At 40.7% G+C, this 17,126-nt stretch overlaps 1 protein-coding gene across 28 annotated transcripts in view; it reads right to left on the bottom strand.

Moving 5' to 3' along the window:
* Positions 1 to 17,126, bottom strand: part of KCNMA1 (potassium calcium-activated channel subfamily M alpha 1) — a 702,509-nt gene that overhangs the window by 88,983 nt on the left and 596,400 nt on the right. For 9 of the 28 annotated variants that reach the window (XM_057506035.1, XM_057506036.1, XM_057506039.1 and 6 more), the window contains exon 19: positions 3,680 to 3,766. The exons of the other annotated variants lie outside the window; for them this stretch is intronic. In XM_057506035.1, coding sequence (XP_057362018.1) covers positions 3,680 to 3,766 — 87 coding nt within the window. The remainder of the gene's footprint in view (positions 1 to 3,679; positions 3,767 to 17,126) is intronic. 28 annotated transcript variants of the gene reach the window in all.

A 17,126-nucleotide genomic window follows, 5' to 3' on the forward strand; every position in this document is an offset into this window, starting at 1 on the left:
CGTGGGGCCGAGCGCATGGCATTCTTGCTTAACTCATTAGGACTGGGCTGTGAGCTTAGAGGACCTGGCGGGAGAAGAGGGCCCCGATGGAAGAGGAGGTTGCCACTGAATGGTATTTCTGATAATGGGGTGGGGGGTGCGGAGGGCAGCAAAGGGGATTGGAAACCAAAGGCTGTTTTCCAAATGCCTAAACCACACAGATCGCTAAGCAATGTGAAGCTTCACTCACAAACAACACGGCACACTCTACTGCTTCAAACACCCACTAATAAGCTTTACAGATGTATTAGCCTGCATCATGCCTCCTTTTCAGAGAGCTGCTTGATAATTAGCAGACGTACGCCCAGCCTGTGACCCAAGGGCATCAGCGGCAAAATTCTAGTCCTCCTCTCCCCAACCCCACAATTCAGGCTGAAGCTGTAATGTCAAGAAGGAAAAATAGGATTCCCGGATTCTTATAGTCAACGGCAACACAGACTGGAGGAAGCACCCTCAAAACTCAGAATGCACGGCAGTTACCTTAAATCTAAGAAGAGAAATATTAGAGTGATGACATCAAAAGAAGCTTGACGTATATTAAAGGGGTACAAGTCTTAGGTGGGGAAGAAAATGCCATCTCAGCTACTTGACATTATGCAGGAAGACCCATGCCAGGACATGCACTGTATTGTACTTCCCCGAAAACCCTAAATAAAATTAGCACATTATGATCCCTGGTTCCAAGGGATTATAATAATCCAGCTACCCTCAAAGCCTGCTCAAAGCATCATGCCTGGTATACACCCCATTCTACCGCCAGTCTGGGACTGTCTAAATTTTGATGGACACATGGAAAGGGAGCAAGAATGTGGTTTGAGGTGAGACTAATACCAGAAGAAACAAAGGCAAGAAAACCTCTGCAAATATCACTCCCAGCCTACCCCCAGCCCTGGCCCCCAGAGGCCCAGGCTCAGGCTGCAACCGTATCAGTCACTTAGGGCTCCAGGCAGCAACTGCATGGCTGGGAGGATATCGCATCTTATCAGAAATGAGTATCCACAGCAAATCACACAGAGACTAAACAGCACTTAAGAGATTAAAGGAAATAAATGCAAGCCACATAAATGGTATTGAAAAAAATCACTTAAAGGAGATATGCATCTCTCGGCAAGCAAACAGGCACCCTGAGCTTGACCTGAATTCATCTTCCTTTCACAGGATAGGGGGCCAGGCATCCCAGGTGATAATGGGGTAGAAAGTCAGTGAGACAGAGAGAGAGGGGAAAGGGGTTTGTGTGTGTGTGTGTGTGTGTATACTTTTGCACGTTTCCCATCTTAGGATGGAATAGGAAGTCTTACACTGACTCCACCACAATACCAGGTCACCTTTTAACATGGACCACTTGCGATTATTGTATTCTGTTTAGGGTGATTTAGATTAGTTAAGTAGCAAGATGGACTAAATAATGTGTTTGCATGCTGAGTGGGTCTAGTGAGGGTGAAAGTTCTTTTCTTCTCTATCAAGCCTTCTTATGATTAGAACAATATATCCAGGTCTTCTACACAACGTAGTCTACTATGGCTAGCTTTATAAAGGCCACCAGACATTGCAATGGTTTTGTCCAGTTATGCAGTGAGTCTGGATTAGTTGAGACCTGAACAGAAGTCACTCTCACTGGCATTTCTGTTGGATTCTTTTGCTTAACTTCTGCTTCCCCATTTGTACTAGGCCTATAATAAATAACCCTCTTCAGTTAAGTGCCCATTATCCTTGCACCTTGTCACTGTTTGTTTACCTGCAATGATCTTCAGATAGAAGAGTTGCAAGTTAATGCCTTTTAGCCAGCTCCAGGGAGACACCTTATTCTGATGCTAAAGTTATGCCTCCTCCTATGCAAGGAAACTATTTATTTTCCCTGCAACTCAGAAAGATCATCCATCATAATCATACTGCATTTAAACTGGGATTTGTTCTCTTAAATGAAACTCATGTTCAAAGGTTTCCTCCTACACTCACGACCTGGAAATGCAGATCTGTTCCCTGAAGAGATGGGGGAAAATATCTCCATCTCAAATATATGAATGTTGTGTAATGGAGACCATTACATATGGCTTAGATCCCACAAGAGAAAAAGTGGTAAATTCTTTCTCATAAGTAGAATGTAAAGCATATTTAATTATTATCCCTTATATGGATTCTATCAATTTCTGTATATTTAAAGAAAGCAGATCTAGGAAAACTTTTAGTTAAGCTATAAAATACAATTTTCATTTCATGGAATTAAAAGGGAGACTTAAATTTTCTTATTTTCACAAAAGACAAATGTATTGAAGTAATGGGCCCCTGCTTCATGCCAAGGCGCATTTACACGTTCGTGTTTAGCCTGCTTTTTAGCTGATTACAATACACGTCTGTCTCTAGCATTTTCACTTGCAGCATGCTGTGGAAGCCGGCTTCTTTAAAATACAAACAAGTTCAGGAATCCAATGTGGAATTTTTATAGGAGCTGAACTCCATCCAGTCTCCAAGTACTCATAAAATTCAAGGGCTTGTTTTTGCACATCCCTCAGTATAACACTTAAAGTGCTGTTCTAACTTCCCAGGGCTCGCTTGTCTAATAGGCACTGAATCTAACAGTTTTACAGTTTGGGAAGACTCCGTGCTAGAAAAATGTCAGGCAAGTCTAATGAGGCTTCAGATCCCTGGCTTTGCACTAGCGTTTTATTTAAAGTTACAATGATGTTTTAACATGTTTGCTTATACTTGACTAAAGAGGATTCATTATTTCGATGACATAACCTCCAGACAATGTTCTGGAAATTGATTTAAGATGCGGTAGTAATTCCAACTGCCTTAATGCAGAATCGAACATCTGTAACAACATTTTACTCGACTTTTCACCAGCATTCTGTTTTCAAGCACAGGCAAGGCTATATCTTCCAGAAACACTGGCCAGAACTTGGGGCTTACTTCAAGATGATCATATATTTTACTGGATTTTTTTTTTTAAAGAAATCCCTTTCTTTATTGGCCTAGCCAGCTTGCAAACACGGTGCCAAGGTTACCCATGCCTCTATGTGGGCCCTTCAAGGAAAACGGGGCAACAATTCTAACTTTGGGGTTTCCCAAGTAGTCCAGTGCTGACATGGGATGGGCCCGATGCTCAGCTCCAGCCTGAGGCATGTTCCTTTTTCCCTGTTTCCTCAACAGGGTTTAGGGGAATGATGCCCTTTGCCACTTAAAGGTAAGTTTGTTGGCTGGAGTTAAAAAATAGTTCAAAGCAAATAAACTGGGAAACCTAATAAAAGGCAAACGATCCATAAACATGAGAGGACTGGCTATCTCCATTACCTTATTAATCACCACATCTGGAGAACCCACATCTGCACACACTTAGCAGGTCATTAGTAATGTCATATTCACACTGGAATCACTCAGAGTAAGAGGCATGCAAGTGGCTTGAATGCAAAGGCATGGAGCTAACAGGGCTTCTGACTGAAGTCTTGAGCAAGCGGCTAGTTTTGGAGTAGGGGAGTTTTAATTATTGATTGTTTTTGTATGGTTTTTCTCTGCTATGTTGCTGCCCCATAAGCTAAATGCATGCTGAAATCTCTTTCCTTCACCTAAGCTTAGCATGTTAAGAGAGAAAACTGAGGGGTGCAGTTGTTAAAAACTGGGATGAGTCCCAGAACTCCTTCACCTGGCTCGGTCACAAGCCGAGAACTGTGAGTTGTGTTCTTGAACTCAAATGGGTCTTTGGGATAGCGTGATCTAGCTTCAACCTTGGCTGCCAAACAATAATGAGAAAAGAAAATGGAAATTAATCCTTTGTGAAATTTTTCATTAGAAAAGTTCCAAACTCGCTTTAACACTGAGCAGAATTACAGCTTAAATCAAAATGGTAGTTTCTTTCTCACAGACAAATGGCAGGGTTTTTTTTTCTTTTCGTTTCCCCAATGACTTCTTGAAATTCTTTTTGCTGTGTTATTGTCATCGACATCAGAAGGGATAATATGTCAGAAGACAATCTTGGTTGTACAAATAGTTTTAAAAAACATAGAGCTCCTTCTCTATCCTATGATATACGCAGACACAGAAAACTCAGTTGAGAAGCAAGAGCAGACCTATTATCTCCTGTAGCCTGCTGAAATGCATCCTCCTGAATAATCACTGTATTCTGTGTCAGTGACTCTCCAAACTCTTGTTTTCATCTCAAACCGCTGGCTTGGCCAGGCCCCCTTGGTTGTGACATTGCTGCCTAGCTTCGTTAAATGCCCCTCCTAAGAAAGGGGGATGTGTCACATCTCCTTGTATCGTGAGTGACAAGAGTGAAAAGTAGGTGTGTGTTTTCAGTCATTCAGGATGCAAATATTGTTTTACTAGAACAGAGGGTGAAAAAAGAGGGTGAAATTGCCAGACGAGGAATCTAACAGTGTACTTTCTATGTTCTGTAGGTTTACCAAACTTTCCCCCAAAAGAAAACATGTAAGACTTAATAATACAGTCATTTTGCAATATGTAATTCAAAATGGACAAACCTCCCAAGCCCCAAGCTGACCTGACCGCTCTATAATATGATGGGAAGCCTAAGACCTTCACCAGAAAATCTGCCTGGTTAACTCTCAAGGTCTTACAATGTGGGCACGGAACAGCAGTCCCTGCAATGGAGAGCAGAACGGCACCTGCTTTCTGGAGGGACATTTTTGTCTTGTAATCATAGACTACCGGAGCCCTGGCTGGCTGTCACACAAACCAGACTAGTAGGAAGGTGTGGATGTTTCCATAAGCAATGAAGGAAAAACAACAACAAATACCAGCTAAATAACCCATTTGGTGAGTTTAGCCCTGGCTTTGCTATAAAGGAGCCCTTGACTATTGTTTTAGGATGAATCCTGTAGTGGGGAATGCCCCGTGCCCATGAATGAGCTGAGCAGCTAAGCACAGCAAGACAGGGTAAGCCAGGCATCAGAGCCAAGTTCTCTGCCTAGAGGGTCAGTGAGCAGCTCAGTATCAGAACACGGAGGAGTCCTTGGAATGAGAGTTTCTGGTCTGACCAGCTTGGGACAACATGTGCCACCAAAAAGTTGGGTGAACGCTTTGCCATGCTACCGATAAAATTAACCCATAAAGCTATTTTTTGAAAGATCATGGCAAATATTAAAACACAGATAATGAAAAGATGAATGATCACAATGCTGACCATAATCACATCTTTAACATATCACATACATAACACTCTGCAATTGAGCAACCACTTTATCACATACATTAGCAGGCAGGAATGACTTCACAATGTCTAGCTATGAAATAGGAAACATATTTACTTGCAAAACCTAGAAGATGTAGCTTAAAAACAACCACCACCTGTCATTATGTAAAATGAGGAGGGAAAGGGTCTCCACCTGGCCTGCCTCACCCTAGCACGGCCTGGGGGGCACCTGTGGTAGGCTGAGGGGGCAGGGAAGGAGGGAGAGGCTCGTTGGAGCTTTCTCATTTCTGGCTTTTGTGGAGCTAATAGAAGAATGAGGAGGGAGACTTTAAGGAACAATAGGTTATGTAGAAGCTAATCACAGGGTATATTTCTGGCTCTATTCACTGCCTAGGAAACCTGAATTGTGTAAGTTTTAGTCCATCAACACAGTGTAATGAAAGAATTCAGCTCCTACATAGGAGGGAGAAAAAACACTATATAAATATACTAACAGAATCCACACGACCTGGACGGCAGTGTTCTCTACAGAAACACCATGGGCCTAACAGATGCTCTAAAATCAAACTGGGCGATCCGATGTGCCTACTGAAACTATAGGCTCCCATCTCAAACCGTAGGCCTCAAGTTCTCTGTATCCTGTTCGGAGTCCAACATTCATCAGAATCTCCTGTATCCAGACACTCAGCTCATATATCTTCAGTCAAAACCTGACCTGCTAAAGTAACTTGCCCGATGCTCCGTTCTGCTCAGTGTCCGGCAGGAAATCCCTTCTGGAGATTTGGTTGCCTTTGGCTTTTTTCTTCCATTTTTTTTTTCTCAAAACAGACTGTTAGTTACTATCATCTCATGGGCAAAGAAGATTCTCAAGCAAAGATCACTAGATATTAGCTTCTCAGAGATGAGACGCAGAGATGAACAATGGAATTCTAAAAACAAATACACAACCGAAATAAGAGATGCAAGAATTTCCTTGAATGATTACTATGGAGGTTGGAGACGGGGAAAGTAATAGAAGATGGAAGATAACTTTTACTCCCAATCAAACTAGGAAAAAACATGTACAGGAGTCCAACAAAAACAGCCTCTTCTCAACTTTCCTTTCCTTTTCTTCCTGCTCCTTACTCTCAACACCAAGGAGATGGGAAAGGCTTCAAAGCCAAAAAGTATACCTGAGTCCTTTTTGTAGCCCTGGCATGTGCCGTACCTGTTTGTGGGAGACAGGTTTTGGATTAGGGGTGAAACCTGCCAAGTCCCTGGCACCAACAGCTGCCTTCTTTCTTTTCCTTATTTCTCAAGTTCCCGAGTCACCAAACTATGGTCTGGGACATGATTTTGTAAAGCCCATGAGCTAAAAATGGCTTTTACATTTTTTAAATGGTTGGGAGAAAAAAATCTAAGAATAGTTCATAACACATTAATATAATAAATTCACATTTCAGTGGCTATAAATAAAGTTTTATCAGAACCTGGGTAGTTGTTTCTCTCTAGGGTTCCTTTCGCTCTACAACAATGGAGTTGAGACTATATGACTTAAGATATTTAGCAAAGCCTAAAGATATTCACTAGTTGGCCCTTGATAGAAAAGGTTCACTGATCCCTCCTCTCATTTATCTTCTCGCATTTTTCCAGGTTTCCAGTTTTTGAAAAAGCACAGTACTCTTCCCAATCCACCAAGGCAGCCAAACAATAAAAGAAATAAACATGGAGCCCACTTCATATACTCAGATTTGAGGAAATGGGGAGAGACAGAGGTAGTTTAGTGACTCAAATGTCTCTACCACCCAGCCAGCTCTCAGTCCTGCAAGTCACCTTGCATGTGAGGAAACCAGCAGATGATTGTCCCATGTTCCAACTCAAGTTAAGTGAGATACATCTGCCCTGCACTTTAAGAATCAAGTCAAACCACATCTACCATAAGCAGTTCCTTGAAGCTGTCAGTGTGTGGCTCTAGTCCACCCTGCAAGAGCCTGTACAAGACAACAGATTAACCATTAGACTAGATAGGTTGAAAATATACAGCTTCAACCTTTCCCCAGCTAGCTCAGAGCGATATATAGATGATTATTTCAACCGTCAGCTGCCGCATAGATTTAAACCCTTGCACAATAACTCCCGGATTCATCTGCCCCTTGTCAAACTCGCACGACTTCAGTTGGAGGCTACATGGTGTGGCAGTTTCACTGTGAATCCAGAATGATCCAGACGGCTCCTGTCTCTTTGTTAACAGGAAGCCAAACTGATGAGTTTGTAATGCATTTCTTATCAAAGGTAGTTTCAGAAAAGAAAATGTACCCCATCAGTTTGGCTAGACTATCACATATACTAGATTATGGCCTTAATCAGAACATCTCTGTTATTTTCATGAGGAAATAGATAATTCTGCATCCATCCCATCCCATGAAAATCACTTTATGCCAATGAATTATGTATTTATGAATTTCTAATTATCCTTGAATTTTTTTTCCCCTCTTGCAAAATACTTAATAAAATCATCAGCTGGAGCCTACAAAGCAATGGTGCTTAGTAGATACAAGCATGCTAATATATTTTTTTAAGTTAATGCTGTTCTTTTTTAGCTGTGAGTCTAAAATGATCATGGTGAATAAAGGGATTGTAATTTTCAGCTCATATGTTTAACAAAGACAAAATGGGCTGTAATGGAATTTATGGAGCCTGTAAAGGAACTCTTTTTCTAATATGGTTTATTATCAAATAGATTTGGATTTACAGTAGGATGAATAGGGTCCCTCAGAAACGTATCAAGAGAAAATGCCTGTAAGGTATTGAACACTGTCCCTGGCACACTGGAAGTGCTCATATAAACAGCAACAGCTGCCACTCTTCTGCTACCTGTGTAACCCCTACTGACTTGGGAAATGCAGTACTTAAATGTCAGCATTAAAATCACTATTTATCCTGTCTTTATTTAAAATTCGGATATTTTATTCATCATGGATTTTTTTTTTTTTTTGGCATTTGATTTTCTTAAGTATTAAACTGTCATTTCTCTTGATTACTGAAGTTTTTGGTGTCCCCTTAAATCTGGGGCCCAAGACAAGTGGCTCCTCTCCTCTGTCTAGTCCTGTCCCTGCCCCATCTGTTTCTTAAGGGTATTCCGTGTACTGGTTCAGCCACCCTGCCTGCCCTTACGAAGAAGTTTCAGTTTGTACCTGCATGTATGTCTACATGTTCCCTGTTCACAACTGGACAAGACAAATATAAAACAAGAGTTATTCTTTTGACCACTTCATGCTGTTTGCATGAGATTGTTAAAGAAGACCCTTGCAAGAAAGGCTTCCTTGTGGATTTGCAAATTGTCAGACATCCAAAGGAGTGGAGCAAAGATCATGCCGCCTCAGAAATCTGAGATTTGCCACCTGCCCAGGGTGAGAAACAGAAAAGAGAGAAAGGGTCAGGTTTCTCATGGACTTAATTTCACACCTCACATCAAATTCTCCTGGTTAATACAATGTTGATTTACATTTCTGCTTTGGGGTAAAAGTTTTTATTTGCTTATATGTTTTGACTCAGATGTTACCTCCCTTCTCTTTTTGTTTCTCTTCCCCCTAAACAGATTCAAGTAAACATGACTGGCAGAAACTGTCAATCATATATTCATTTCCATTTTCACTTTGTTATTTACATTTTAAAATTAATGCCTGCCCCAATAATTCTATTTGAAGATCAGTCTACAATCTAACTGTGTATATGTGAATTTTTTTGTCTGCACCATAAGATGTTATGCAGATAAACTGCTGTTAATATCATTATTATTACCAGTTTATCCATATCTTCCATTGAGACAGTTGTGTCAAGAGCCCCCTAGAATTCTAATATGTATTCCAGATGGTGGCACCGATACTTTCCCTGAAACTCAGATAAAGGTAAAAGGTATGGGTTTTTGGTGCAACCCAGGTGCACTCCATGGCCTGATGAAGAATGTTCTGTCAGAACATTTTAGGAATACTGTATGCTTTTAACCTTGGGAGTTAAGGACCAGTTCAGATTGTGATTTTGCACTAATAGTGCATTTAGTATATTGTTTAAGGACAGAGTCACCTTCTAAAGATATTCTTGAACTATAAAATCATTATCTGTATTCTACTATAATTCATTCTCAGACATATCCTGTGCAACATTTTAAAAGGCTAGTGCATGCAGGCCCCTTTCCAGTCAATTCGATCAGAAAACAAGGTGTGGAAGGCAGGAGAAGAGCTTGAAGGGTATAAGGATGTTCTGACCTCACTGTGTTTGGCTCAAGGCTAGACCCAGAACCAGAGCCCAGGTCTGCTGACTTCTAATCCAGATCATCTGCTGTCAGAATTCTGCTCATAAGAATAGCCTAAAGATATGAGTTTCTAGAGTCAGGCCACATGCCCAACTTCCAGCTCTGACCCTTGCTGGAGCTCTGCTTACTCAATACCACAATGTCAAAAGATCTGTGGTTGTCTCTGCTGAATGAATGAGGACACCAGGATTTGGAGATACAGTGGGCTTAAATGGGGCCACACACTGACAGCTGGAAGGCCAAATACTGTCTGATGGGCTCTGCTTGGCACCACCCTGCTGCTCCACAGGACTTTATGTGTAGGTCAAACTTTACATCTGAAAATTGCCCATAAAAATATGGATTTCCAACTTGTTTTAACATCTTGCAGAAACCTGGGCTCAAATTCCAGGACGGTAACTGTCCAATGGGGTAAAAGCTCTCCAGCTGCTCAAATACCCCAACACTGACTACTGTACGCCAGTCACATAGCAGATGCCCCTCTTTTACATCTCTGTCCCTGGCTCCAGCAACACTCAAGTGTATACCATCCCTGAAATAAGGACTGTAATGGGCGATCCTTCTACGAATGTCAGCTCTCACCGAGCATAGCACACAGGCCGTGAAGCCACACTGCTGGGTCCAGACCTGGGTATTGAGAAAATTACCTAACTTCAGTCTTCTTATCTATAAATGGGAGTAATCAGAGTACTTTCCTCATTGGACTGTTTTGAAAATGGACTGAAAATATGAGAAGTGGTTAGAAGAATTCCTGGCAAGCTCTTGATAAATGTTACCTATCATTATTATCTTGGCTTTGAGAAATCAAGGTAATTAGAGCTCTTAGCCATCAGGTCCTTCTTCACAATGCCAATCTGCTTTCTTTTGACTCTGTTATACTCAGATAGGTTCATGCTCTCTCCTCTGCCCCGAGCAACTGCTCTAATACCCAACCACCAGAAAGGGATGAGATTTACCACCGCCTCCCTCATCCTCTGCATCTTGTTTCAACTGTCACCTTTGTCCCCTATTTCATATGGCCCCAATGAACTGCTCAGGTCAAAATAATTAGGCTATGCCAAGTGTCATAAAAACAAGAAAAGCCAGAAAATGGTTAAACAGACCTCAACTGGAGAAGGCTGGGACTATTCACAGCAATAACAAATGAAAGTCAGATGGAAATGTGGAGAAACCCCACTGTTCCCTCTAAATTACAGGAAATCTGTGCTGCCTGATGGTGAGGGGCTCTTTGCCCTGAATTTCTGGTGGGAGGTTATGGGATTGGGGACATACATGTGGGAGACGGTGGGAGGGACAAGGGAGTGATGGGGTAAAGGGGCAGAGACTCCTCACTATTCTTTGCCACTAGGTCTTCCTTTCACCTACCTACTCTTCAAGAAACAGGTTAGCCTGCTTCCTCCAGGAAGCCTTCATAGATGACTCTAACTCTGACATCTCCTAATTCCTTTGCATTATAATTTGTTCCCCATTTCAATGTGTCCTATTCCCCAACTAACTCCTTTACTATAGTTTACAAATCTCTGAATCTCTCATAGTGCTAATCCCCTCGTAAAGTTCTTAGTAAACAGCTTGTAGTTGCCAAAGAGGCAGTGTTGCAGTGAGGAGAAGCACAACCTAGTGGTGAGGAGGCCGGGTTCTAGTCCTGGCTTGGATCAACTGTGCGGCCTTGGCAAGACACTTCCCCTGCTGGGGGACTGGCATTAAGTATAAGGGCCTTTTCAGCTCTGATTTGTAATGGTGCTGGGCTTAATGCTCTCTTCTGTTACTTGACAGATATCACAGAAGCCAGCGTGGACTGAAGGCCTCATAACTCTTCTGCCACAAATAATTATCCAGCACTTCCTAGCAGATGCAGCCCAAAAGTACTACAGAATAGGAAAAGCAGGATTTCTGGTCCAAGAAAAGTAGAATCTAGCTCAGTGGTGATCAACCCTGCCTTTCAATAAAATGAACTCAAGAACTCTACAGAACACAAATTCTGGACTTGAGTCCCACTTCAGACCAAGTCAACAAAAATCTTGAGGGTGAGAAATGGGGGCAGGATATTGCTTTCTCTTTTTTTTCAAAACCTTTTAAGAGAATCACAGTAAGAGAGAACCAGAAGTCTAGCTGAAGAAATGAGGCAATTGCATTGAATATACTATATATATTATATATACTATATATATATTATATATACTTTTAAATATACATATATTAAATATACATATAAAATATGCAAACTGTATGAAATAACACAGTACAAAAGGTGATAATGTCAGCTGAAGGCTGAGTGAAATACCTTAGTAAGGGCTAGAAGTAGTTTTAGACAATCTGGGGTGGTCAGGGATAAAAAGTAAGATGTGAAACAAGCATCTGGTGGATAGAAATGTCAGCTTTGTTCATCTGCATATTCCCAGAACAAAACACAGGGCCTGGCACACTGGGGTACTTAAGCCATGATGCTGAATAAACTAGAGGCAGCAGCAGAGGGAGGAAAGGGCATGCCAGGGAGAGGGGACAGACTGAACAAAGGTAAGGAGGTTGGAAAGTATCAAGCTAGAGAACTGTAAGAAAATCCACTTGGCTGGAGCAAGAAGATTTACTTTAAGGCAGAGTAGGAGTATAAGGGGCAGACAGCGTAAGCCTTTAAATTTAGGTGACAGAATTTGGATAATATTCCCTCAATTCAAATGCTTAAATTCAAAAAGGGCAACGGATAGTTGCATCTTGGCAACGTCTATCAACTCCCCCACCCCACCCAACTCAGCCTACTTTCTTCCTGCGCACTTAAATGTTATAAGGGTCCAAGATAAGATACACACATATGTGCATGAAACTAAAGACGAGAAGGAGGTCTCTGGCAATGGTCCAGTTCCACTGGAGGTCTCGTTTTCATTCTGGAGAGTATATTTGACAGGAAAATAAAGTTATTTAATGCCTTGAAAGGGGGTCCTGTGAAACTCACAAGGCTGCTTCCTCACAGCCCAGCCAGGCAAATCCACCCTTTACACTGGGACGGTTATTTTCCGTCTTCAACTACTCAAGCCGATCCTGTCCCCTGTAAAGAGACTGGAAGGAAAGTCATCAGGATCAAGATTTGACTTTAACAAGAAAACTGATTATAATCAATATTTTGAAAAACATTTTCAACAGAACTAGTGCTTCCTAGTGGATTCACTGGGAAGAAAATGTTTCCCCAATCGTCTACTCTTTGGTTTCACCTAATCAATAACACTTCAGGATTTGCTCTGTCAAAAGCACATAAGTGAATAAAATAAGAATGACGTTATGTTATCTGGATCCTTGAACTGCACCCCCTAGCCCAGTATGCCTTTAAAAAGGTTAAAAATTCAAAAGAAAAAAAATTCCTATTGGACTCTCAAAATTAATGGTTACAAATTTTTAAATTACAAAAAGAGTAAAATACTTGCAGTTGTAATTCATTATAGACTGATAGGTAGCATTTAATAATGAAAAAATTAACAAAAAATTGGTCATCCTAGGAGGCATTTTAATTCTCTTTTGTATCCTCAGTACATCCATTGTCTCCCATTCGGGCCTGTGTTGACACCCAAATGCCCTGTATAAAAGCATTAAGTTTTGTAAAAAGCCAGTAAAGAAAAATGTAGTTGTGTCTTAAAAATATATATATCAGAATGAAAAACAAGCTGTATGGGGACAAAAAAATACACAAAAGAATAATTTTTTGTTTCTTTGCCTCACTGATGCCCAAACTGATGAGCTGATCAGCCTTTGTGTGGGAAGCCTTATTCTAAAAAAGCCCAAAACCTCTGATCCTGTTTGTCAGAAAGTAAGTTCTGCCCCAGTGAGTAAAGCAACATTTTTTGGTTAATTTTGGTTTCTGAAGTAATTTTTGATGAAATAACATCATGCTAAATTAATTTTTTTTTTAACTTCTTACATAAGTTGGGGGAGGACATGGGAAAGGCAGTATATACAGAGAAGACAAGTAATGATTCTATAGCATCTTCTGTGCTGATGGACAGTGACTGTAATGGGGTATGTGGGGGGACTTGATAATGGGGGGAGTCTAGTAACCATAATGTTCAAGTAATTGTACATTAATGATATTAAAAAAAAAGTTCGTACATAGCACAATAATCTAGTACATAAGCTACCTTTATAAAAATGCCCCTCATTATTATCATTAGTTTGGACTTAGTTTGTATAGTGAAATATTTTATAGAAATGGGGACTTGACATACACCAATGATTAGATGGCGGAGGTAACTTAGTTTTAGGGGTGAGAATCTGGTATTGTATAGTTACCTTTTAAAAACAGTAGCATTTATTTAACCAGGACTTGTTACAAAAGAGCATTAAATCAAGCAAGTTGGATTTAAAGAAATATTAGCTACTCAGAGGAGTTGTCTTTGTGGAGGTGTGTCTTCTTAACAAATCAGCAAACTCAGTTTTACAAATTCATTAGAGAAATAAAGGAGAATTTGAAAAGAAAGGGGGTAGTGCCTACCTAGAATACAGCCAGGTAGAGGGTTCCATTTCTAGAAAAGCAGTGCCACCTGCTGGTAGATCTGCATTTCAAGACCCTCTGGGGTTTGCTGGCCATCATCTATCTTGCAATCTATGCATAAATATACAGCAGTATTTCTCAGCTGCTGTTATACATAAGAATTTTATTACCAGTCGACAGATTTCTAACACGCTGGTTGCAGTTTAATAATCCTCTATTACCTGAAGTATGGGTTATATAAAAACCTAGAATGTTAATTGTTGACAAACCAATTCTAATATGTAAAGCACTGTAAGTCACCCAGTAAATATCCAAATAAATCAAAAAGGATAGCTCTTTTCCTCTAACAACATATTATTAAACACCACAACTTGATCACTTACATAAAAATCATGTTCATGCATTTCGATGTACTGAGAAGTCAGGAAAAATGCATCATAACCTTCCTGAGAGCTTTTCCTTCATTTACAAGTTAGAGGAAGATGTTTTTGCAGAGAGTATTTTTCTCTTTCTTTTTTAAAAAAGTACATAAACCAAGGTGCCATTTAGGAATTTTCTCATATAACAAAACCCAAGTATAAATAACTAAGATTACATCTACAAAATGTTATATTTTTTAAATGGCAATAGAGAAGTCATGGAGAATATAAGTCACTGATACAGTGAGCTGAGAAACACTACCTGTCATTTTTCAGAAAAAGATCACACAAAGACGATAGCAAAGGAACATAATAAAAGGGAGAAACAGGAATGTGATAGGTGACTTTGATTATATCTGGAAAGGAAACTGTGAAATAAATTAACACCCAAGCGTCCACGAAAGGCATATTGTAGCTTCACTGCAAGTGATCATTATGCAACAGAGAAGGCTGGGGATTTTGTAAGAACAGAAATAAAGTGTATGCTGTGAAATCTGGTGGTGATAACTAATGACCACACAACTTACAACTCTGATTTGATCTCTAGCAGAAAAAAAATAAAAAATAAAAAGTGCTCTACAGGATAGATGTATGCAATAAGGATAGTATTTTTCACTTAAAACAAATAAACCCCAAATGGGATCAAAGGGTCCCAGTAAATGAAAAATGACAGCTCCCACGATGTCCTGATTTGATCTCAGGCAAAACCACCATGCTGAGTAACACTCCAGAGCCTAGGAGGAAGGCAGGCATGGGTGGAAAATTCGGGCCCAGTCTTGGCACCCCCATCACTGAACTAATCTTCACTAACAAGAAAACCAACAAGAAGCATAGCCCAGCTACCCATCAGCAGGTTAGGCCAAGGTGATGATGTGAAGTCTCAGCACTATAACCAGACCTCAGAGATGGGCTGAGGTCATGACCATCACCAAGAAAAGAAATCGTAGAATTTGAAAGGAAAGAAGTCTGTTCCCCTCTTATTTGCTCTCTGACCTTTCTTCCACCTTCCAAGAACACATGGAATTTGCTATCTCCATGTCCATTTTAGAGATGGAAAATTCATAAGGCAGTTTTAGTGAGATGATGAATGATGAGACCCCACATCACAGTTGCTCTGTGAGATTAGTCCTATTGTTATCTCCACTTTACAGATGAGGAAACTGAGGAATAGAGATGTAGAACTTGCTCAAAGCCCCCTGGTAGTAAGGGATGATGTCTGTTCTGGGCTTGCCTAGATGAAATGAGATTATGTTGGTACCCTGAGAAGTACAAAGAATCATGCATCTCTATAGGGCATTGCTCTTATTATAACATCGATTTCTACTGAATATGCATTTGGAGAACATATCAAAACATAACTGCACCAGGACTGATTTCCGAAGTCCCCAGAAAACACAGAAATCCCACCCCTTCTCTCCCTTTCCCTGCTCTGAGGTTCCCTAGAATTCAGGTTCTAATTGTCAAGGAGACATCTTAGCTCAATGCACAGGGAGGGGAATGGCTTGGGAAACCCCTACTATATAGCAGAGGAAAGACAGGGGATGTCTTCCTATCAGATACCCATCTTCATCTTCATAGAAGAAATCTGTGGAGTGGCCCTTCCAGCAACTAGCCCCTTGCACATTTCACATACCTACCCCAAGACTTCCAGGGCACCTGACCTGAGCCCCTTCCTCCCCCACTTGCACTGCTAACAAGTTTCAGCCCGTCACTTTGGCAGGCATCTCTCCTCTCTGCAGGTCACTGTTCCTCCATTTTCAGTAACACCTGTTCAGGACTTTGGCTTTGAAGCACCCCTGCTGGACGTGTTCTCTCGGTTGGATATGTTACAGGCCACACATGGACATTAGCTCATCTGCACTGAAGAAATGGCCAGATCAACCTTGACAAAATGCAGAGAACAATTCAAAGCCACACAAAGGTAAGAGAATGCTTGGTGCGGTCTGAGAGTTCTGTGAGCAATTGAGAAAGCTCCCTGACCCCTCCTCGTTTTGAGCAGAATAAGAATAGTGACACTTAATAGAAAATAGCCATGAGACACAGCCTTTGGACACCTCAAGATGGAAGGAATTGTCACTTGGGTGCTGTTGGATTCGATCTGCCTACCTCTAGTCAGAGTCAATGACCCTAATAGTCATGAGTAGCCTTAAATGTTTCTCCACTGTCAGGCAGACTGACATGGCTGCCTGCGAACAGCCTTACAGCTCTCTATAAATGAGCCCCTTTTATTACCCGATGCATTAAAATATTTTTTTTGCCACCCTGACTCACAGGAAAATGACGAGGTTAACCAAAATTAGCAAAACTGAATGCAAATATCACAAGTCCTAGATTGTCTACAACATGCTCTTAACATACACACAGATCCTTTGTGAGGTGACATCCCTGTCCCTCCTCATTTGAACTATTGGTGGATTTTTGCCAACGGTGATTTAATTCTGTCTAGATCTACTCTAATTTTGGATCTGACTGAATTCTGTTTCTAGATCTTCTTTCCCAATATTTAACCTTCACAAAGAATATAGATTGTATATCTACTAGTTGATCATTTTCAAGATCCTTTAGTTATATTGTTTTTGTTACATTTACCCCTCTTAATTTTCTTGTAGCCCAGTTCTTTATGTTTACAAATAAATACATCATGCTTCAAGTTGCTTAGGAAGTTTTAGAAAACTTCACTGACCCAGAGCCATCTTGCTTCTGGCATACCAATTATTCTTTTAACTGATCGTTAAGAATCCTATGTACTCATTC

This window comes from Manis pentadactyla, chromosome 8, assembly GCF_030020395.1.
Source record: "Manis pentadactyla isolate mManPen7 chromosome 8, mManPen7.hap1, whole genome shotgun sequence".
Classification (NCBI taxonomy): Eukaryota; Metazoa; Chordata; class Mammalia; order Pholidota; family Manidae; genus Manis; species Manis pentadactyla.